General features: G+C 36.3%; 1 protein-coding gene across 2 annotated transcripts in view; it reads right to left on the bottom strand.

Annotated features, from left to right (window-relative positions):
- Positions 1 to 16,081: 16,081 nt before the first annotated feature.
- Positions 16,082 to 23,726, bottom strand: part of LOC127551302 (nuclear receptor ROR-alpha-like) — a 148,095-nt gene continuing 140,450 nt past the window's right edge. The window contains exon 2 of one of the 2 annotated variants that reach the window (XM_051980932.1): positions 16,082 to 16,456. In XM_051980932.1, coding sequence (XP_051836892.1) covers positions 16,368 to 16,456 — 89 coding nt within the window. In that variant the 3' untranslated portion in view covers positions 16,082 to 16,367. The remainder of the gene's footprint in view (positions 16,457 to 23,726) is intronic. The other variant, XM_051980933.1, reaches the window with a different exon arrangement.

Genomic DNA, 23,726 nt, shown 5'->3' with positions numbered 1-23,726 from the left:
ATCTCAGTGATAACACCCTAGGAAACAATGTTTTATATGTGCTGTATTGAATTTATGGCTAGTATGTTGCAAATGGTATAGTTCTAACATTTTTCTTGTGAATTTTAGTATAGCAAAACTATACAAACTGTCTTCGGTCAAACTTTCCTAGTTCTAGAAGACAATAAAATCTATTGGATGTTACTAAAAGGAGTCAGTCTAGCTTCCCTCTCTCCTTCAATTATCAAAGTAGCTAATCACTAAATCCTTCTTCATAAACTAATCACCCATTGTCTAAAAGATACCACACTTATTAGCTAAATTCTAAAATCATGTCATGCTTTTTTTTTTTTTTAACTAAGAAATGAGTTGGTAATGGGCAGGAAAGTACTTACCATCTGTGACCTCCTTAATATATTTGATTATTGCCTACTTTAAAAAAAGACCTTTCCTAATTGTTTCCAAAAAAAATATGATGTTAAATGAAACATTTGAAGAGAGAGAGGTAATTAGTTCCAGAAAGGGAACCGAGTCAAGGCAGAACTGGAGTCCCTGGTGAAAAGGATGTTAATGCTTAATGGACTGAGGGTAAGAAGGCAAAGTCAATACTCCCCCAGTACCAAGAAAGGAAATTACTAATAAAGGTAGCAGGACTCAGGATTGAGAGGAAGAGAGGATACCAAGTAATTGGTCTAAAAAGCAGAGCTTGATCAGTTGTTTTTTTAATCGTGTCTTACTCTTCATGAACCTATTTAGAGTTTTCTTGGCAAAATTACTGGAGTGGTTTGCCATTTTTTAGATGAGTAAACTGAAGCAAACAGGATTAAGAGACTTTCCCAGAGTCACAGTGTTAGCAAGTGTCTGAAATCAGATTTGAATTGAGGAAGACGAGTCTTCCTGACTCTAGATCTGGCCCTCTGTCCACTGCTAAGATAATTGCCCCAAGAGTTTGGAAAACTCATAGTAGAGGGGCAGAGAGAGAGAGAGAGAGAGAGAGAGAGAGAGAGAGAGAGAGAGAGAGACAGAGAGAGAGAGAGAGAGAGAGGAGAGAGAGAGAGAGAGAGAGGAGAGAGAGAGAGAGAGAGAGAGATAGAGAGAGAGAGAGAGAGAGAGAGAGAGAGAGAGAGAGAGAGAGAGAGAGAGAGAGAGAGAGAGAGAGAGAGGACTTATAGAGGGAGAAGAGACCTGCCACTTCAGGACACAAAGTCCAACCGAAATGGCACAGACTTATGGGAGAGACAGAGACTTGGGGAAACAAGTCCTTATGAGCATAAGCCCTAAAGCATCATGATTTGGTTGCTGAGGAAATTGTCCCCTGATTAGTACTAGGGGTGAAGTCTAATAGAGGAGTTATTTACGTGGAGATGAGAGAATGAAATGAGTGTTCTATTTTGACTCATGTTTTTCTTTCTGTAATTTTTTTCTTTCTATGGTATAGAAAATATAGAGAACTTCTTTTTCCTCTTCCTCTTTTTCCTTCTCCTTCTCCTTCATTCTTCTTTTGACATGATATGGAGAACTGAATGTGTTATTGAGCAAGTTATTTAATTTCTCATGTCTCTAGTAACTCTAACACCACCAATAAGGTGCTGACCTGCATTGGTAGAAGAATTTTTTAATCTAGGAGTTCCCTTAAACCAATGAATTCTCAGATCCATTCCTTCCCTATTCTTATCCTATTCTTGTTAATTAAGTGCTAAAATCCTGTTCCTACTTGCTGAAATTGTAAAAGTCTTGTTAGTACACTCTAAATTTGGGGCCCTTGGACAAAGCCCCAGTTATCTTTCCTAGTTATGGTTCACTAAGATGTTATTGTGAAGTTAAGGGTTTTACGGTAGATCTGTGTTCAAATGTGACCTCAGACACTCACTGGCTGTGTGATCCTGGGCAAGTTACCTAATCTCTTTTTGCCTCAATCCACTAGTGAAGGAAATGGCAACTAATGTCTTTGCCAAGGAAACACCATACAAGGTCACAAAGAGTCAGACATGACTGAGCAACTGAAGAACAGTCCTTATCGAACCTTCTCCCAATAATGATATACGAGAGTGGCAGTGTGACACAGTGATCAGTATTCTAAATTTCAATTTAGGAAAACCTGGGTTCAAGTCCTTATTATTTGTGTGCCCTTAGGCAAGTAAATCAAGGTCTATGAACTCTATTTTCCTCATCTATAAAAGGAAAACCTTGGACTAAATGGCTTCTCAAATACATTTCAACCTGAAATCAGTGATTCTATGAATTGGGAATCATTCGTATGGTACTGTAATACAAAGTATTGGCTCTTGAACTTCTTATTTTTTAATTTTATTCATTCTCTATATTATAAATAAGGATTTCAGGAAGGCCATGGAATCTCAATTAATGTTAAAATTGTATAAAATGGCACAGTCACTGTTATCTTTTCTGAGTTCAAAAATACAAGGCACATTTACTGCCTGTGTGTATCATCAATTCCTCAATGTAGCATAAATAAGTTTTCTCTGTAACATAAAATCAGTTTGTTGGTACATGATAGGTGGGAAGAGTATTATTTTTTCTTTCTACCAACTACTATGCATACCTCCTATGCACTAAAAGAAAAAATATAAAATGTTCTACTCTCAGAAGTTTTTCAATTTCTTTCAGGAAAGAAGACATAATTACCGGGAAATTTCATCTATCACCAGTGATTCGTCTTAGTCTAAGACAAAACCATAAGAAAAATACTAACTTTCAAAATTCCCTTCTTGATTTTTACAAGAGAACTCTATACTTCAGAATTGTATGATGTGAATATCCAGATGCACAGCTATATTAGCCTGAAGCATTTGGTCAGCTGGAACAAAAATGGATGGGAAAGATATTGATAAGGACAGCAACCAAGATGGTAAAAAGTTTCATGATTTCTATGGAATTTATTGAAAGAACTAGGGAGGAATGTAACCTTAAGAAGGTGAGTTTTTTTTTTAATTTAAAAAGAAGGTAAAATTAATGGGGAAATGATAATTGACTTTAAGACAGATTGTCAGCTGTCAACTTCTGTTTGACCTCAGAGGGAAGAACAAGGAACAATAGGTAGAAGTTGAAGAGAAATTCATACATGCTTAATAACATTTAGATTTTTCCCAAAGTGAAATGGGGAGGGGAGGTCTTGGTAGCAAAGCCAAGGTGTCCTGTCTTATATATGTTGAGATTAAGATGCCCATGGAACAACCAGTTCAAAATGGCCAATAGGCTGTTAGGTAATATGAGATTCTTAGAGGTCTGAAGAGTATTTAGAGCTACATAAATAGGACTAAATATTATTTGCATAGAGATGATAGTTGAATCCATGGAAGCTAATGAGATCACCAAGTGAGATAGTATAGAGCAGCATTTCTCAAAGTGTGGTCCAGGAACCCTGCAGGTCCCTTAGGCTCTTTTAGGGGGGTCTGTAAAGTTAAAATTGCTTTCATAATAACATAATAGAACTGTTTTTAATTTCTAATATGGCAAATATTGATAGATTATAATCCATAAACCCATATAAACAAAAGTTCTTCAGAAGGTCCTCACTAATTTTTTATAGCATAATGGGATCTGGAGATTGAATAGTTTAAGAACTGCTGATAGAATAGAATACAGCCTTGGGTTGGTTACATTTATTGTTACTTTATTGTAACTTGGGTTACATTCTTTAAGTCCATGAAATAAAAAAGATTAAGAATTCCTATGGAATAGCCAGTACATATAGAAGATTTCAGGTAACATTCAGATTGGTAATGGATCGCAAATATGTATTGTATCTAGGATATACTGCAACATATTTAACATATATAGGACTGCTTGCCATCTGGGGGGGGGGAGGAGGGAGGGAGGGGAAAAAACGAAGCATAAGTGATTGCAAGGGATAATGTCGTGTAAAAATTATCCTGGCATGGATTCTGTCAATACAAAGTTATTATTAAATAAAATAAAATTTAAAAAAAAAAAAAAAGATTGGTAATGGATCTTTTAAATGTAAAAGATTTTCCACTTTTTCCACTGATTAAATCACATCTGCATCTCATTTGACAGTACAAAGGACTTTGGTATTGAGGACTCTCTTTTCTGGGTCTTCAGTGGCTAAAGGAATTTTCAAAAGCAATTGCCAGGACTTATTTCCATAGGATTGTTTCTCAAGATCAAGACTTTAAGAGCTGGACTGTAACCAGAGTCAAAAGTATGGAGGCCCTTGCTATTCCCAGGACTTTTAGTTTTACAGACTTGAGCTATCTCCTTTGGAGTTTGAGGAGAAATTGTGGTTGAAGTGATGCCAGTAGTTTGACATGCCCGGCACATGCTGCCTCCTATTTCTAATGATGCTCTGCTATTTCATCTGGACCTTTCTAGTAGCAGCAAGTGATAAACTACCTCATGTCTTTGGGCTGTGCGAAATTACCTAACAGGTTTGACGGTGCCCACCTTGGCAATGAAACCCAGCATGCTACTTAGATAGATTTTAGCATGTAACATTTAGTTATGGTGCCAGTTTAAAAAAGAGCTTTTGAAAGATACTAAAAGGCAAAATCAGTTATCATGAAAATCATTAGATCAATTCTTCTGACTCCTGCCATGAACTAGCATCTTTAGGGCCAAGAAATATATCTCATGCCATCCATCCTTAATCTCTCTCTTGCCTTCCCCCCCAAATGAACCAAAAATAGAACCCCACTTCCTTTAGGGATTATTTGCTTCTGAAACTTCTTTTAATGAAGGGTTTTGTTTTAAGGTTTTTAAATCTCATCTGCCAAGAAGAATGCTATTTATTCACCATTAGAAATAATTCATTAATAGGATAAGATACAGGATGGAGGAATTTCTTACAAAAGAATAGGTTGAACATAGGATTGGGAGTTAGGATATCTGGATTCTAGTTCAACCTGTATGACTCAGTCATTTTATTTCCATCTACTTTTTCATGTGTAAATAAAAAGCTGATGTTTAAAAAGACTTTTATTTCTAACATTATGATTCTAAGTTGGCAGTCTGAGCTTTCCCAGAGCTTTACAATTTACCTCTAGCCACTTCTTTAAAAAACATTGGCGGATTCCTGGTTTTAAAAATATATCTTGTATGTTACCTGGGAGGCACAGGCTAACAAAACCATTAACATTTTAGCACAAACCCATTTGTAATCCTCATCATCATCATAAGTATTTTCTATAGCTCTTTAAGGCTTGTGAGGTGCTTTACAAATATTATTTCATTTACCTTAAAAAGCAATTTGATGAAAGAGGAAAAGTTAGAACAAGTTTAGAATACAGGGCACTACAGAAAAGTAGCTGTAAAAGGAAAGTTTTAAGGGAAGAGAGAGACAGGCTTAGAAGGTGGGGGACTGTGATGTTGAATATCACAGTGGGAGAAAGAAGAAGAAGACAAATAAAAGAGGGACAAGAAGGAGAAGGAGGAAGAAGAGAAGAAGAGGAGAAGATGATGATAGCTAGCATTTACAACAACCTTTTGAAGTTGATTGTTCTCATTTACAGATGAGGAAACTGGGGCTGAGAAAGGTTGTGACTTGTCCTGTTACCTGGGTCACATAGCTAATGTCTAAGGTAGGACTTGAACTCACATCTTTGTGATTCCAATTCTTGTGCCATATTCATTAAACTACCTCCATGCAGGTAAGTTGGGAACAGAAGCCCAGTCAGATACCAGAAGACTAAAAACAAACTTTGCTCACAATGGGACTTTGCCTAGAGCAACAAGCTTCAAAAGTCAATGGGCATGAAATTCAAAGTTAATGAGTATCCTAGATTTATACCTCGAACTGGACAGAAACTTACCGGTTATTATATTATATGGTCAAACTCAGTGTACTTCAGGGCTATCATATACTACCAGCCAGTCTCCTTTGTAACTCCCCCAATGCCCTGGAAGATTCATTGCTTTAAAATTCTCAGTCTCTTGTGAGTCTCAAAACAACTGAAAAGTTGTGTTTGGAAACCTCAAAACATCTTTCTGTCCCTCCTATTACCTAAAAGGGTCCATTGCTCCATTTACAAAGGCATTTCTTCAGCAGATTTACAAGGTAACATCTGTTCAGAAACAGATGTTTATGCCAGAACCCTATTCTGCTCATTAATGCTTTTCCGGTTAACATCTAACTATCTCACTCATTAGTTCTTAATAATACTTTTTGTATCCAAACCATGCCAAACACCCTTTCTTTAGAACTCTTTATTATTGTTGCTTCTGCTGCTGTTGAATTACGCTGCTGAATAAAGGAAAAGTAAAAATAAGCCCCTCTAAGAAAGCTGCTATGTGTCAGAGCTCTATCTTTGTGAACTGAACAAGCTGAAATCAATTAAAAGTGTGTGTTCAGAGAACGCATCTCAGCTGTCTAATTGTACCACCTCTGCTTTAGGGCCAAATTTTGACTCCCTGCCAAATTGCCATCAAAATGGGCGCCTATTAGCATTGCTACATTGCCATTTTGGAGAGTGCAATTCAAGGGCTTGTGTTAATCTTGGGAGCCCAGTGCACTCTGGGGCCCAGCTCACAAAGAAGCCCCCTTCCTTCCACCCATCAGCTGAGGTGCTTCCATGAAATGTTCTCCAGCTCTAGTGCTGAAGCAGCAAATTGGCAGCTGAACATTCTGGGACAAGGGGACTGGCTTATAAAAGCCACCCTACTCTTTCTCATTTTTGACCACTCCATATTGTTCACTAAAAGTGTCAATAGCTGGAAAACATTCCCTCCAAAAGGGAATATGTTTACCCAAAAGTGACAATGTCTAGAGAATAAATTTGGGGGCAAAGTCCATTTTGGCTGAACCCAGTTTATTTCAGGTTGAATTAATCAGAACTATCTTTTAAACAGATGATGTCATAGCCTCCATTTATGCACTAACCAGACAATTGCCAATATCATTCCAAAAGTAGACAGAATAGTTGCACATTTAAATGAACCAGAATATAAATAAATAAAACTAAAATTGTCCTGCTCATTTATGAGAGAGTGAGAGACAGACAGAGAGAGAGAGAGAGAGAGAGAGAGAGAGAGAGAGAGAGAGAGAGAGAGAGAGAGAAGGAAGGAGGGAAGAAAAGAAGAGGAGGAAGGAAGAAAAGAAAAGAAAAAATAATCTTCCAGAGAACTCAGAGCAACACCAACATATTGTAGTCTGGATGAATAGTAAGCTAAATCATCAATGAAGATTGCCATATGAACAATAAACGTATAGTCACCTGCACTGCTTAACTTTATGCAACCTTTCCTACAGGGATGCAGGGATGGTTGATCCCAGTGATGTGAGCAAATACCAAATTCTTATCTAACTTATGAGTTGTTGCCATTGCCAGTAGTAGTAAAACCTTCTTCACACATGAAGAGAAAATTTCTGGTTTGTTGTAGTTAGATTTTGACCCTTCAATTCTATTTAAGGCCATTATCCACTGATTTCAAATACTATGCTACAGTGTCATTGTACCCTGTGTTCTATCTTTTTTGTTCTTTTCAGCTAAATAAAAAAAGCTTGCATGGTTGACTTCTTCCAATATAAATAAGATACTTTCCTTCAGAATCCTGACCCACAAAGAATATGTACCATAATGTCAGAAAACAATGAATAAAAGAAAAATAAATCCCTGCTGCTAAGAAAAGAAAAAAAAAGTTGAAATGAATAAAAAAGAATATTGCATGTGTCTTCTATAAGATTCTATTCAATTAACTTTTCTCATTTACTTAAAGCATGGCAATCTTATGGACTTACATTTTGTCTAACAGAATAAAAGCCCAAAAGATGAGGATTTTAAAAGTGTTGTCCAGTTAGTCATATTCAGTGTTTCTGAGTGAAGCATAGTGAGGACAAACCACTGGTAAAATCTTCTTTCCCTTCTTCCCCAGTCAGATGATATTATCTGAAGTTTTCATTCAATATTCTATTATCAGAATATATATATATTTCTTTAAAAGAATTCTTTCTCTTTAGAAAATACTTTTTTTTTCTTTTTCTTTTTTAGAAAACCCACTCTTTCTGATAAGGGACAGTTTTTAAAATTCACATGTGAAATTATCTTTTAAAAGAAAGGTAATTGATTAGTTGTGGTAATTTATTAAACTGTAACCTAGGCTACTGGGAGAAACTGAAGTTGAAAGATATCCTGAGGTTGAGAATTTTGAGCAATTTGTGAGTTCGCAGGAGAAAGGAAGAACAATGAAGGAAGGAAAAAGAAGGGAAGTAAAGAAAAGAAAGAAGGTAATTTTTCTTGGCAGACTAAAAGACTTGTTCTTTCCTTGGTATCAAATCAATGTCTGTTAAAGAAATAATTAATATAATAAATGAAAAACAGAATTAGTCTATGTAAAGAATTTCTTGAAAACAAAATAATAAGGCATGGTGACAATTAAAAAATCTTTTAAAGGTCCACACAAAGGATAAGCAACAAGGGAAAAAAAAAACACCACCACTTTGTATAGAACTGAACAATACCAGGGTTTTTCATCTGAAGATAACTACTCTTTGACTATTTCTGGGGGAAAATATGTGGCAGATTGTTGGTTATCATATATCAAGATTATAAACTAGAAGAAAACACTTGCCCCAAGCCAACCAATGGTGCACATTCTCAGACAAGGTAAACTTTGTTTCTGGAAGTTGCCTCCTTCTCTTTTGAGCTATAGGTTCCATCAGTAGAACACTTAGGCAGTAACTTTCTAATTTATAGTCCCCTAGTGGCTGAAAAGGATGAATACAGCTCCCAATCTGCCCTACCTTTCACACTGAGATTATCTGGTTCATTGAGTTCTTGAGATGTGCAGAAATGGTTTCTTAATTGTTACTTTATGAAGCTTATTTTATAGTCAGGCAGAGGCTTTGAATCATGAGTCAGATGGTATAAATCATGTTTTATAAACCTAGAGAAGGAAATCCTCCAGGGGTTATACAGAAATGGTAAAATTTGGAGAGGAAGGCAGTAACCTCTCTGTGAATTTTGGGTGCTTATAGGCTATTAGAATCAGAGATTTAGAACTGGAAAGGACCTTCCAGACCATCTACTTCCACCCCCTAATTCTATAGATGAGAAAGCTAAGACCCAGAAGAGTTAAGTGATTTGTCCAAGATCACATAGGTAGAAAATAACAGGATGTAATGCACATTAAGGAAAAAAAAAAAAAAAAAAGGACTGATTATATGCTTACTAGTAGTATGCCTTAAAGAAGGGCAGACAGTAAAGGATCTGTTAAACCCAAGGACACAACTCATTTGATTGTGATCTCATCTGATCTTGCAAGTCAGCACTGGGTCTAGTTAGTTCTTAGATGGGAGCACCTGGGAATTTCGAATGCTTAGCAGTGTCTTCTTTTGAAGGAAGCAAGGCAGTACAATGGAAAGAATGAAAGATTTGGAGCAAGAAGACTCCAATTCAAACCCTGACTCTACCACCTAGAAACTATTTGACTGTTGGCAAATCATGTAACTTTTCTGGACCTCAAAATCCCCACTGGTGAAATAGCAGTATTAGACTGGTTGACCTATGTGATCTAAATCTCTGATCCCATTTATATTTTCCTAATGCATTTGAGTTAACAGAGATTTATACAGGTTTGTTGAGAGTCACGTTGTCATAGTGGATAGAGAGACAGTCTTTGTCAAGAAGAAATGAATTCAAGTTCTGACTCTGTGACTGTGGGCAAGGCTACTTTGCTTTTTAGCATCTAGAAAGGATCTGTAAGCCCCAAGACTTTAGGAGGCAAGTAATGCAAATATTTTTAAAGTGACATAACAAATGAGAAAATTACAGCTGAGAGATGTAAGGCAAGGTTCTTAGGTTTCATAGTTAGCCTGCATCAGAGCTAAGGCAAGCTCTCTAGCTCCTTCTGCCTCCAAATGCAAGATACTACTGGTCCTCACCTTTCCAACTGAGCTTAATCCCACCTTTCTCACTGAGTTGTTAAGATTCACAAAAGAGTGTTGTTAATTGTTACGTCAACAGTCCTATTTTACAACTGAGGCTTTGAGTCATGGATCAGAGGCAGCTGGCATGTTCATTTAGGAGCAACAAGTCATGTTTCACGAGAAGAAAGAGTTTCTGGATCTCACTGACAGGTGCAGTACAAGGCAGGTGTCATGCACTCCTGAATGCCCAAATAGAATGGAATAAAAGCGCCAAAAAAGGGACTCAGCTCAGCAAAAAAGAGGCATCTGAGGGTCTTGACAAGGCAGTACTGAGATTCATTAAAGATTGGTCTTGTCCCATCCCAGAAGGACATCTGGATAAATAGTCACTGGGGAGACATGGCTATCAGACTTACCTGAGTAATTTGGTCCTGGGTTGCTTTAAATTGATAGTGGTCATGCTGGTTTCAGTGTTTCCTTGCTGATGGGGCAGCAATTCTAAAAACCAAGCCTTCAACGGAGAATTTTAAACTTACATGTTTTTTTTTCAGCAAACCCTTTCAAGGATATAAAAATTAAAGCTACTAACTATATAAACCCCACTGTATAAGCAATTCTTCCCATTCTTTTCGATTTTCCTTTCATGATCCTTTTATAAATGGATTTCACACTCTGAAGATTGCTAGGCTAACAACCCTGGGGACCAAACCTATCCACTTATGCACAACATTTTGCTTTGCACACAATCTCCATGCAAAGGTGGATGAAAAACAAAACATGGGAGTTGAGAGAAAGGTGGTTGAGGATGTTATTGCTGAGTTATTTTCCAGACTTTTCAGATTCTGTAAACATACTGAATTGGTTTAGTATTTCCTTTTCCAACTCTGTTACAGATGAGAAAACTGAGGTTAACAGGGAAAAGTGATTTGCCCTGGGTCACACATCTAGGTAAAGTGTATGAAGCTAGATTTGAATTCCACTGCTTTACTTAAATGTCTTCTGTCAGGAGAATGGCTAGCCCAATTGTCTGATCACTAATAATATCAATATATTAAATACTCACTTTTTAGTTATTGCAGAATCATGTTTATAAGCCAAAAGCTTATTTGAAATATAATTCATTATCTCACAGATTTAGCCAAGCAATATTCTCTTGACCTTTCTTTAAAAAAAAATAAGTAGCCTCTCGTTGGCATTGGAAAGGAAAGTCACAGATAATATAAAACACTTTTAAAAATCTTTTAAAAACATGACGTTCTGAAAGACTCTATACTAACAATTTAGGGGACAAAGCTATTGATGAATTCACAGAATCTTCATTGATTCAAGATGAGGGATTAACTTAAAAATAATTACATGAAGCTTTGGAATTTATTCAGTCAATCAACAGACACTTATGTGCCCACTTTGTTCATATCATTGTGTTAAGCTCTGGAAGATACAAATTTTAGATTAGACTGTCCCCTCCCTTCTTGAAATTTATAGTTCAGTAAGAGGATAAAAAGCAAGCACAGACAATTATAATATAAAATAAATACTAAGTGCAAGGATAAAAAAGGATAATACATGAGGTCAAAGGGAAAAGCTATTCTTAAGAAAGCTTTTTCAAATGGCATTTTAGTCTGGCTTTAAAAGTTAAGGGTGGGGGGCAGCTAGGTGGTATAGTGGATAGAGCACCAGCTCTGAAGTCAGGAGGATCTGGGTTCAAATCCAGCCTCAGACACTTAATACTTCCTAGTTGTGTGACTCTGGGCAAGTCACTTAACCCCAATTGCCTCAGGGGGAAAAAAAAAGTTAGGTGTGTGTATGAAGTGAGGGAGCTGGGGTGGGTGGGTTAGTTGGTACAAAGCATAAATCACCAGCTCTGAAGTCAGGAGGATCTGAGTTCAAATCTGGCCTCAGACACTTAACACTTCACATTTCCTAGCTGTGTGATCCTGGGCAAGTCACTTAACCCCAATTGCCTCAACAACAACAATAACAACAACAAAAGTTAAGAGTGGGCGTAAGCAATTGGACAATAAAGAACCAGATTTACTCTAAATCAAATAGCGAAGTAAGTGCATGAAGATAAGACTAAGCTGGAATTAGAAAGCTGAAGACAGAATATTGGACTTGGAATCTAGAAGATATGAATTCAACTCTGTCTCAGATACTTACTAGCTCTATTTTCCTGGACAAGTTATTTTGCCTCTTTGAGACTCAGTTCCCTCAATTGTCAAATGATGATATTATGACACCTATATCACAGGGTTATTTGTGAAAATAAAATTCAGTGAAATGTAAATTGCTGTGTAAATTTTAAAGTGCTATATGAATGCTGGGTATTACTGATGTTATTGTTGTTGATATAACTCCACATCCCAAAGCCCACCCCCACCTTCTCTCCACAACCAATTAAACATTTTGACAGTTTCTATAACTTAAGTTTCCCTGGAACAGGAATGGTAGAGCATTTGAATTCCAAGAGTTTCTGCAAGGAGAGTAAACCTAGCGTAGAGATATCAACAAAATACTTAAATACTATAGATCTCTAGTTTCAGAACTTGAAAGCAAGATTTTCCATTCTTAGTAAACCTGCAAATATATGAGGTTTGACTGAAGTGAAAGTCAATTCCTAGTTCCTGAAATAGAACTTTTACATATAGAAATTTGTTATGTCTAAAAGACCATTATACTCCATTATTATATACACTGGATTCTAAAGGGCTTTCTCTCCCTTATTGCAGCAATAATAAGACAATGTTGGTAGCTGTCACATATCCATCAGGAAACTGAAGGATGAAACCTCCACAATTTATTCTAGTATCTTCTTATTTATCTGAAAAAACTATTAGTGTAGCCTATAAACAAGATAATTCTCAGGAAAACAAATAAAACCAAACCTCTAATTACAAACAAGAAATATCAGGCAATCTTTGATAAAGACTCTTCACTTTTTTTTTTAAAGGAATCCTTCCCTTTTTGATTTTTGTTATTGGAATGTTGAAACTTTTTAAAATAATAACTACCACTTAGAAGCAATTGTTATTTTGACTGTGAATTAAGATCATAAGTCTTTTGTTTAAAATGCAATTGTGTGTTCCTTCAAACACTTCCAAAGGTGTAGGGCTATAATTCCCTTGAAGGCAAAGTCTGTTTTAGTGAAATTCTTCATTTGCAAATTAGATTTGCTTGTAGCAGAAAATGAGAAGTCATCACTAGACAGACTGAAAAATGGGGTCACTCTTTACCTACCAGAAACAATTAGCTGTAACATCTGCAGTCAGGGAAAAATAGAAGAAAGAAAAAGAAGAAAGAGAGGCAGGGAGATAGAGATGGAAGCAAGGAAGGAAAGAAGGATGGAGAGAAGGAGGAAAGGAAGGAAGGAAGGAGGGAAAGAGGGAAGGAAGAAAGAAATAAGGGAAGGAGGGAAGGAAGGAAAGAAGAAAGGAATGAGTGATGGAGGGAAGAAAGAAAGGAGGGAAGAAGGGAAGGAAGGAGAGAAGGAAGGAAGAAGAGAGAGAAGGAGGGAAGGAAGGAGGGAGGAAAGGAAGAAAAAGGAAAGAGAAAGGAAAGAAGAAGGGGAGAGAGGAGAGAGAGAGAGAGAGAGAGAGAGAGAGAGAGAGAGAGACAAAAAGAGAGAGAGAGAGAGAGAGATCTTCATTTTTAGATGTTTTATCTTACACTAAGGAGTCTACTCAAAACACAATAGCAACACTTAAGTACTGTTAACTCCATTAGCCATACCTGCCTATTTTCTCAAGCTGCAACTAAAATCAGGAAAATAATTTTAAAATGACCACACTCTGTGATGCAGAAATCCATGTGAAATGCCTTTCAATATAAAATCTGATTATTATCTTCTGAGTCTAATTTTGGAAAGCACATATTATCTTTAACTCTCTAGGGGAGGAGGAAGACTGCCAAACCTCCAACTACTAACCTTCAACATTCTCTTTAGGGGTTGAAGAGCACCCAAAATAAACAAATAAATAAAGCTATTCTTTTCCAGGTATCAAGATGATATCTCCTTTTAGATGTAGGTATAGTTAGCAAACTAAGATGAAGACTGACAAAGTAGATAGAGAGCTGGTTTAGGAATCAGAATAAACTGTGTTCTTATTCTACTTCTGACATGTTCTGGCTTTGAATTATGCGAAAATCATTTTGCTTTTCCACACTGCTAAGAAATATTCAAAGACTCCAAGCTGCAGTCTGCAATGGTAGAGGGAATTTCCTAGTCAGGAAGTTCACTATATGCATAAACCACAGGTCTGGACAAAACAAAACAAAACAAAAGGCCAGCCTACCCTTGGCTCCTGTCACATAGTGCATTCCTTGTCATATGACAACTTGTCCCCACTATGATCTTGTATAAATGGTTGGTTTCTGGTTTCCATTTTTCTGGCTTCCATCCTGTTCTTCTTGTGGTCTTTCCCATTTGATTGGGGCTGTCTCTTATCCTGTTCAATCTGGTTCATTTACTGGCTTCTGCTACTTTCTTAGATTTGGGGTTTTGGGCTCTGCATCCCACTAAGGTATTATCATTTGCCAACATGGTAATTCTTCAGCATAAACTGGTGGCTATTAACCCTTCAATCATTTTTCCATTTGAAGACAGGCCTTAACTCTTGAGGAGTTAAGGATTTAATTTATGGTTTGATTAAAAAGTTCAGCCACAAGAGCAAAAGTGGGTTCCAATCAAGAAGACATTTTTTGGCATCCTCTTTCATGTAGAGCATTAGTAAGCCTTCCAGGCTCACGCTAAAACAATTAGTCATACTCTCCAATTTGCTATACTCAATGCAGTCAAGTATAATGGACAAAAGGTTGGGCCTGAGGCAAGAAGACAGTTTTAAGTCTTTCCAGTGTAGCAATGATTTTTGGAAGAACAATTAAGTCACTTAACTTCTTACTACTTCAGGTAATTCCTAAGACTAGAAATGATGAATTTCATTATTCCAGGGAGTTTTCATACCACAGTTAACTTCAACTATTACAGGAGTGAACAAAAATTGAAAACTAGAAATAAATATTTTCATCAAGATGAGATATATTTCTTTCTAGTTTAATGAAATAATTATTTCAAGCTGTGAATCTATAAGAATAATCCTTTTATAACTTTGTTTTTGAGAAATTAATTTATGATCAAGAACCATTTTCCTCCATTAAATACTAATCAAAACAGAAAATAAAATTTAGGCCATTCTACCCTTAGACATCTGATCTGCAGGATTACTTAAAATATATATTCCAAATCATACCTTTAGTCTTTGGATTACTCTAGTGGAGGTAATTTTTATCTTGTTTTCATTAATGACTTCCACTAAATGAGGGAAGGTTGAAAGATTGTCTGTGAAGATTTATATGAACTGATGCTAACATGAATGGAACCAGGAGTACATTGTTCATAGTAACAACAACATTGTATGATGATCAACTATGATAGATTAAGCTCTTTTTAGCAATACAGTGATCCAAGACAATTCCAAAAGAATTGTAATGGAAAATATCATCCACATCCAGAGAGAGAACTATGGAGACTGAATGTAGATTGAAGAGTATTATTTTCAGTTTTTAAAAATTTGCTTTTTGTTTTTTTTTTTCTTCTTCTTGTTTTCCCCTTTTGTTCTGATTCTTCTTTTACAACACAACTAATATGGAAATATTTTCAATGTGATTATACATGTATAGCCTATTTTGGATTGCTTGCTGTCTTGGGGAGGGGACAGGGATAAAATTTGAAACTCAAAATCTTACAAAAATGAATGTTGAAAATTATCTTTACATATAATTGGAAAAGCAAAATACTATTAATGGAAAAAATAATAAAATAAATTTAATTGCCAACAAGGGAAAGTTTCTCTGTGGCACTTTGTTGATAAGATGGCATATTAGAAAACAAGAGGTAGCATTCACACACACACACACACACACACACACCACACACACACACACACACACACCATTTTCTACCTCTTAAAAGCCCAGAGTAGAATTTTTGGTTGTCTATTCTAAAACTCTAATATGATTTTTTTTTCTTGCTGTTTAGATGTTTTTGAAATACTCTGAAAGTCAGTTCCACCAACTAATACTTACTAAGTGGTCCTTGGCACTCTTTGTATACTAAGTGGTATGTATTGAGAAATCCTAGTCCCTCAACTTTTCCCTGTGACAAAATTCTCAGTATTAAATTAAATTAAATTCAACAATTCTGTGTTAATCACCTACGACAGTATGTGTCAAACACTATGTCAGTACTAGGAATACAAACACAAGTCAAGTCAATAAGTATTTATTAAGTACTTATTTTATATCAGACACCATGCTAAGCACTGGGAATACAAATACAAGCAAAAATTCAAACAGTAAGACAGACCTTGCCCACAGGGAGCTTACATTCTAATGGGGGAAGACAATACATACAAGGGAGCCGAAAAGTACAATATGGGGACAGCATGATGGAGAAGTCCAGAAAATCAGTAGTGGAGCTGAGAGAAGAATCAAGGAGTAAGCATCAGGGACCTGGGCACTTCCTCAAAATGGAGGTTCTTGGAGAAATTCGTCAATAAGAGGAGAGGGCCACAGGGGCAGATGGATCTTCCAGGAAGAGAAGGCCGTAGGATGGAGACATCTTCCAAGGTGAGAAGGCTACTGAAGGATAGGGAGGAATATCAACCAGAGAGTCAGGAGCACAGCCACAAGAAGAGTGAAGGAGTGAGCATGGCAAAAATGAAAGAAAGTAATTTCTACTGGAATGACATTTGTGCCATGATAATAATTCTCGTTAATAGATCACTTTGTCTATTATAAAATATTTTCCTCACAACATTCTAGAGAAACACTAGAGTCTTTTCTAAATGAAGAGACTGAAGAGTCAGAGTTTAAGTGGCTTGTTTAAGGACACTGATAATGTCAGAATCAAGACTTGAATCAGCTTCTAATTCCAAGTCCAGTGCTCCTTCCACTAATGAATGCTGCTTATCAATGTACTTTGCAGCTTTTCAGAGTCACTAATCATCTTTGCTTATTGAATCATGATTCTGCTAACTGCCCACCAATGGAAACCATAGAATAAATGTGCTGCTAACCCTCCTTTGAATGGCTCTGAAAGGAAGAGAAACTGTAACTAATATCTTTATGCATTGATCCAGATTCCACAAATGAAAGAAGTCAACACATGCTTCCTTCTATAAAAGCCTGGCAGCCCATGAACTTTATGGGCTTCTACCTGAGGAAGTGCACACCCTACCCCAGCCAATGAAAATCCTACAAATTGGCACAGAGATGGGCCAGGGATCTGATCTTCTGTTCGTTTTTCTCCACATACCTTGTAAACATCCTTCTTTTAAAATAATAAATCAGGAGTCCTTCCTCTAGCTGTGATTTCTGTCTTTGGCTGCTCTGTACCATTGGGGCCACTGCTGGGAGCTCTGGCTCACTACACTTTTAGCTCTTTCTTCAGACTCCTCACCTCACCCGTCATAAATCCCTGACCTTCAAAGCTCTTCTGAAAACAATCTTTAATACCAGGTTTCTTTTCTCGGCAAAATATACTTTGATATTATTCTCGGTGCTAAAAAGAGCTATCTCTCTTTTTGTTCCTTCAATATAGGGTTATTTAAATTCTTTCTTCTGAGTACCTCAAATTCACTACACAGGATTTAACAGACTCCCTCTTAATACACAAATCTCAATAATTCCTGTTCCCTTCTCCAATACTGATAGGAACATGCTTCCCTGTATGATAAGATACTATAAAACCAGATACTACTATTACTAACTAGATTGTAGACCTATTTTCCTAATAGTCCTAAGACATTTAGACCAATAGTAAAAGATCCCAATCCTTTACATCAGATTTATTCTATTCTGTGATTTTGGAACAGTTGTTAATTTTTGCATTTTGGAGTAGAAAAACAATTACTCAAGGATTAAACCTAATATGTGTTTTATATGTTACACCATTTTTTCTTGTTCAATCATTTTTCAATCATGTCTGGCTCTTTGTGAACCCATTTGGGGTTTTCTTGGCAAAGATACTGGAGTAGTTTGCCATTTCTTTCTCCAACTCATTTTACAGATGAGGAATCTGAGATTAACAGGATTAAGTGACTTGTCCAGGATCACACAGTTGAGGCTAGATTTGAACTCAGGAAGATGTTTTTCTTGTTAATGTTACAGATGAGAAGACTGAGGCAAATAGAGTTAAGTGACTTTCTTAGAGTCACACAACTAGTAAGTATCTGAGGCCAGATTTGAATTCAGGAAGTTGAGTATTCTTGACTCCAGGCTCTGAGCTTTATCCATTGTACCACTTAGCAACCCTTAGCAATATTTCAAAATGGTACACTTGATTGTCCTTTTCATTTGATTCTTACCATAATCCTCTGAAGCAGATAGAGAACCATTATTTATATGAGAAGAATCAGAGAAAAGGAAGGTGAATGATTTGCCAATGAGGTCATAATGCATCTGCGATATAACCCAATTCAATGTTCTTTCCCCTTAAAGGGGTGGGTTTCCAAAAAGCAAAAACAAAATAAACAAGCATGATTGCATATTTTTCTTCATGTCAAAGATATGAGACATGTCTGAAATTACAGTAGTCAAATTGTTTTGACTGATTGAATGAATGAATGGAAAACACAAATATGTATTAAGTTCTTACAATATGTCAAACATTGGCTTGGAAGGCTAAGTTCTATATTCCAACTCCCATCACATTTATTGAACCCAGGTATTTCTTCTCTCCAAAGTCACATCCCAGTAGTCCTGGGATATAGACAAAGGAATTTGCAAACACTACAGGGCTTCAAATTATCTGCATGCAGAGGGAGAAGAAATCCCAAACCCCATTCGCTTGGGCATGCTGAATGACCCATACAACCTTGACTGAAATTGCACTTTGCAAATACTGTATGTTTTATGTAACTAAAAAGGAGTAACATCAAACTCTTTTAGATCTCAATGATTTTGTTGAAATAGGTGTTATCAGTTTTTTTTTTTCCTGGACATTCATTAGCTCCTTTATGAAGTAATTTGCCAATTTGTTCAATTTCCTTTGGAAGTACAAAAATTCAGAGTTCACAAAAATTAATTTGTGGCTAGAAGAAATAGTCAAATCTTAGATCTACAAGGTTAAGATTTGCCAAAAAAACAAAGGAACAGCAAAATCAACCCAACAAATAAACAAAAAACCTCCAAACAATGTACACTCTAATCTTCACCTTCCACACAACTTACCTGTCATCTTTTTTTTTTTTTTTTGACTCTTTATAGCAGAACCAGCACTGCTCTCATGGTTGGCTATGCACAAAATATCCTTCTGTTCTCACACTCACATCAAAGAACCTTCATGCTATGCAGACAGATCATCAAGGGAACCAAGAAAATTAACAAACCCACCTAGGTTATTTCTATTAAAATTAGCCCCTCAGCCTGCAGGCTCTGTCAATTTTCATAGAACAGAAAGCCTGACAAGCACGGGGAAGACTCTTAACCTCCTTGGGTTTGTGTAAACAGCTTGTGAAACACAAGGAGAGAGCTAGGACCTGCTGGTTCTCTCTCTTTCTTTGGGGTAAAGAAAGGAGAGGGGTGTGGTCTACAAATAATTCCAGGCAAAGTTCTAAAATTCATCTCCCATGCTCCTATGCTCTCTAACAAACCTTTCTTGAATGTGATATAGGATTCCTGGAACATAGGGTTGGAGCTGGAGGGAATTTTAGTGGCCATCTAGCTCAACCTACTCATTTGACAGATGAGGTATCACTCACAGATGGTAAATGGTTCACTCTGGTTCAAATAGGTAGTTAATTGCAGAACCAGAAATGGAACACAGGTCTCTTCATTTGAGAGGGGGATCTCTTTTTAATGGACAACAAAATGGATGAAGGTCTGTCATCCAAGATGCACTCTCAAAATCCTATAAAGTAATATTCTCCATAAGAAGAAAGACAGCTGGATGATATAGTAGATAGAAAGATCTCGATTCACATCCTGCCTCAGATAGGTGTGTGACCTTGGACAAATCACTTAACTTCTATTTATCTCAATTTTCTCATCTATAAAATAGGGATACTAATAAAACCCACCTTCCTGCATTGTTGGAGAGTCAAATGAGATAAAATTCTTAGAGCCCTTTGCAAATCTTAAAATGCTATAGAAATTCTAGCTAATATTATTATTATCTCTTATTATATGGATGAAAGGTACACTCACATTGATTACATTTAAAAATTCTTTAGATGTTGAATTAAAAGTTTTTTTTTTTAGTTGTAAAAAATCACCTATGAATCCCTTATTCCCCAAGACATATCCTATTCCACTCTGACCAATTGCCTTATTGCCTAGAACAAGCTATGAGTTGTCATGGCCAAAGAATTTATCTCCAAATATCCAGGGTTGTTGTCAGGATCAAATGAGATGATATTTGTAAAGTGCCTAACTTGGCACATAGTAGGTGAAGGTAGCCCCTACTTTATTACTACAGTTACTATCACTATGGTGATCATGGTGGTGATGCTCACTAGTGATGAACTGCTTCAATCTTTGGGAGGTGGTTTCCCAGAAAGCAACTCTTTTGTGGCATGGCAAAACCTATTCGAGCTATGACTATTCTGAGAAACTGGGACGATGCCTGTGGTACAATGGAACCTTCAATTCGGACTCTTCTTTTAGGGATGGTATAATGGCAGCAAACCATTTTTCATAGCCTTTGAAGAGTTCAAAAGGATACAGCATATACATTCATCAACTCTTTTATACATAGGGACTATTTGTGATAAACACTATAGGAAATACAAAGAAACAAAAGACATGAAACATGGAATTGGGAATAAAGCACTGGATCTGAAGTCAAAAGACCTGAGTTTTAAATCCAATCTCAGACACTCACTAGCTATGTAATCCTAAACTAACCAACCTCTCTTTGCCTAAGTTTTCTCACCTTACTTCCCACAGTTGTGGGAGGATAAAATGAGATAATATTTGTAAAATACTTTGCAAACCTTAAAACCTGACAGAAATGCTATTTTTCAAGGAGCTTAAAATTAATTTGAGAGTTATAGTTGAGAGACAGAGAGAGTTCATTTGAGAAATACACAAAACATCTTTGATATTCTTAAGATTTTAGGAGTTTGGTGAAAAATTATGAGTTAGATAATCATAAATTTTTTTATTATGAGAGATGTCACAAAATAATATATATTGAAATACCAAATTGGTGGTATAGATTATATATTCTCTAGAAATTCAAAGAGAAAAGTGGCAGTAAGCTGAGGTGGGGCTTAAGCTGACACTTAATGGTTATATAATATTTGTATTTTGTGGATGATATCCTTCATCTCTTTCTTTGAACTCTTCCAACATTTACATGACACAATCTAGCATTTAATTATAAACTGTTTCTCTTTTGTTATCCATTATTGCTTCATTTCAGAGAATGTTATAAACTCTTTGAGGGTAGATTTTTTTCTTATCCTTCTGTGAATCTCCTAAAGGACCTAGCACTATCCTGGGCAAATAGTAGGTGCTTAATATTTGTTGCTATTTAAAAAAAAAAACTAAAGAAAAAAAATGATTTTTTAAAATGCCAGACATCAGTTGACATTTTCCCAGAGGTCCAATATATATGGAATACTATCCTTGGCACTGATAGAAATCAATACAAAAAGAAGTTTAAAGGTTTGTTGACTATCAGTGGGAGGAAAGCCTCTCATTACTCTAGATGACTTTGGTAATGCATTTGGAACAAAGAAGCCCTAAAATCATTCCACATCTCAATCCTCTTGGTTCCAGTGGCAATGAGTTCATTCAGACACATATCATGTTAGGGAAATCCACAGCTTAAGGGAAATTCCCTTTGGTGTTAGTGAAAATCACATGAAGAATCTGAATGTGGCTTAGCCCATTTCTTCACTTTTAAACTCAGTTTAATGCTTGTGTTTCTTCTTTAACTTATGATCACAATACAGGAGCTCAAGTAATAATTGATATGTATGTATGTGTATATGTACATAGACAGACAGACAGAAAGGAAGGAAGGAAAAAAATAAAAAAGGAAGAAAGGAAGAAAAAATAAAGGAAGGAAGGAAGGAAAGAAGGAAGGAAGGAAGGAAGGAAGGAAAAGGAAGGAAGGAAGGAAGGAAGAAAGAAAGAAAGAAGGAAAGAAAGAAAGAAGGAAAGAAAGAAAGATGAAGGGATGAAGGAAGGAAGGAAGGAAGAAAGAAAGAAAGGGAGAGAGATGGAGGGAGGGACGAAAGAAGAAAGCAAGGAAGGAAGGAAGAAAGGAAGGAAGGAAGGAAGAAAGGAAAGAAGGAAAGAAGGAAGGAAGGAAGGAAGGGAGATAGATAGAGTTAGTTTCACAAAATATTTTTCTTGTCTGTGGGATAGTTAATACAAGTATCATTATTCTCTCTTCCCAAGAAAATCAATTTTAGACTTAATTTGAAGTGGCTTCCCTTAGTTTTATACCTTATAAGTGTCATTCCTAGGTGTTCTGACTCCAAGTCTAGTGTTCTGTCTGCTCATCCACACTGTCTTTCTGTGAAGTTTCTTTCTCATTGAAAAATGACATGTGTTCTGTCAAAAGCCACCTATGTTTCTTGAATAAAAATGTGAAGAACAGAGTCTAGCCCCAAATTACCAATGAGCATGCTTCTTTGCTGTGCCCTTGTGATCTGTGACCACTGAATCATAATCATGACTACTCTGCTTTTATTCATGCTTGAAGAGGACTGTTTTTATTTAGTATTTTGACAAATGATAAGCAAAACTACCTTTCACAAAAGCCCAGCAACTAACTGGAAGACAATATTCTCCATATAGTACTGAATAGTTGAATAAACTATGCAAGTAGCCAAAAATTTTAAAGGAAGCTTCTTCCAGATTCTGTAAGCTCAAATAAATGAAATGCTTCTGACTACAAATAGAGGCAGTCATATAGTACAGTGGACTATAGTACTGACCTGAAGTCAGGAAAACCTCAGTTCAAATCCAGCTATCTCTGTGGGCAAGTCACTTTACTTTGTAAGCCTCAGTTTAGTCATATGTGAAACAGATAATAAGATCACCTACCTCTTAGGGTTATTGTGAAGACAAAAAATGAGACAACACTGCCTGATATATAGTAGTTGCTTAGTAAATACTTGATTCCTTCCTCTCCCCCTCCTTTTCTTTCTTTTTTCTTTTCTTTCTTCCTTCCTTCCTTCTCACTTCTTTTCTACATTTTTTCTTTTCTTCATTCCCTATTCTTTCCTGCCCTTCTTTCTCTTGTCCTTCCTTCCATACCACTTTTCCCGCTATACTGGTCTATCTCTCAACAGATTTCCTCTTTATCCAGCCTCAACCATTTATTCTGAAAGATACCCAACTCACATTTTCCCTAGATGTAATTCTTCACACAGAATTGTGAAGACTTCTCCCATTCTCCTTTCTGTAACTTTCTTAGGACACATTTCTTCTGGGAATCAAACCTAAGCCACCTTAACCGTGAGAACGTAGGATACCTAACACTTGAGTCCAAGTGAATGGAGGTTGGACTTAAAATTGAAACTGTGTTTTATAGGAACTGAGTTAAGTCATGAATTCATTATTGTTCTCTTCCCTAGGAATTGAGGTAGTACAGTGAGAAGGAGGATTATGAGTTGGTGGGAAACTATGTTTAAATACTGTATATTTGGAAGTAAATATTACTTTGTAAAAACTCCATTGTGTTACATTTAGAGGGCTACATGTGGCACATTGCCCTATCCTAGAGGTTCCTGATTTGACTTTAATTCTCAGCAATACTTTTAAAAATATTATTAAAGAGAAAGCAGTAAATATTCAAGAAAAGGAATAAGTGTAGCGTAAGAGAGCTATCATGGCTTATGAAGAATAGGTCATGCCAGAATAGTCTCATTTCCTTTCTTGACAGGTTTCC

Source organism: Antechinus flavipes, chromosome 2, assembly GCF_016432865.1.
Source record: "Antechinus flavipes isolate AdamAnt ecotype Samford, QLD, Australia chromosome 2, AdamAnt_v2, whole genome shotgun sequence".
Lineage (NCBI taxonomy): Eukaryota > Metazoa > Chordata > Mammalia > Dasyuromorphia > Dasyuridae > Antechinus > Antechinus flavipes.
This window is presented reverse-complemented; position numbering and strand designations above follow the sequence as displayed.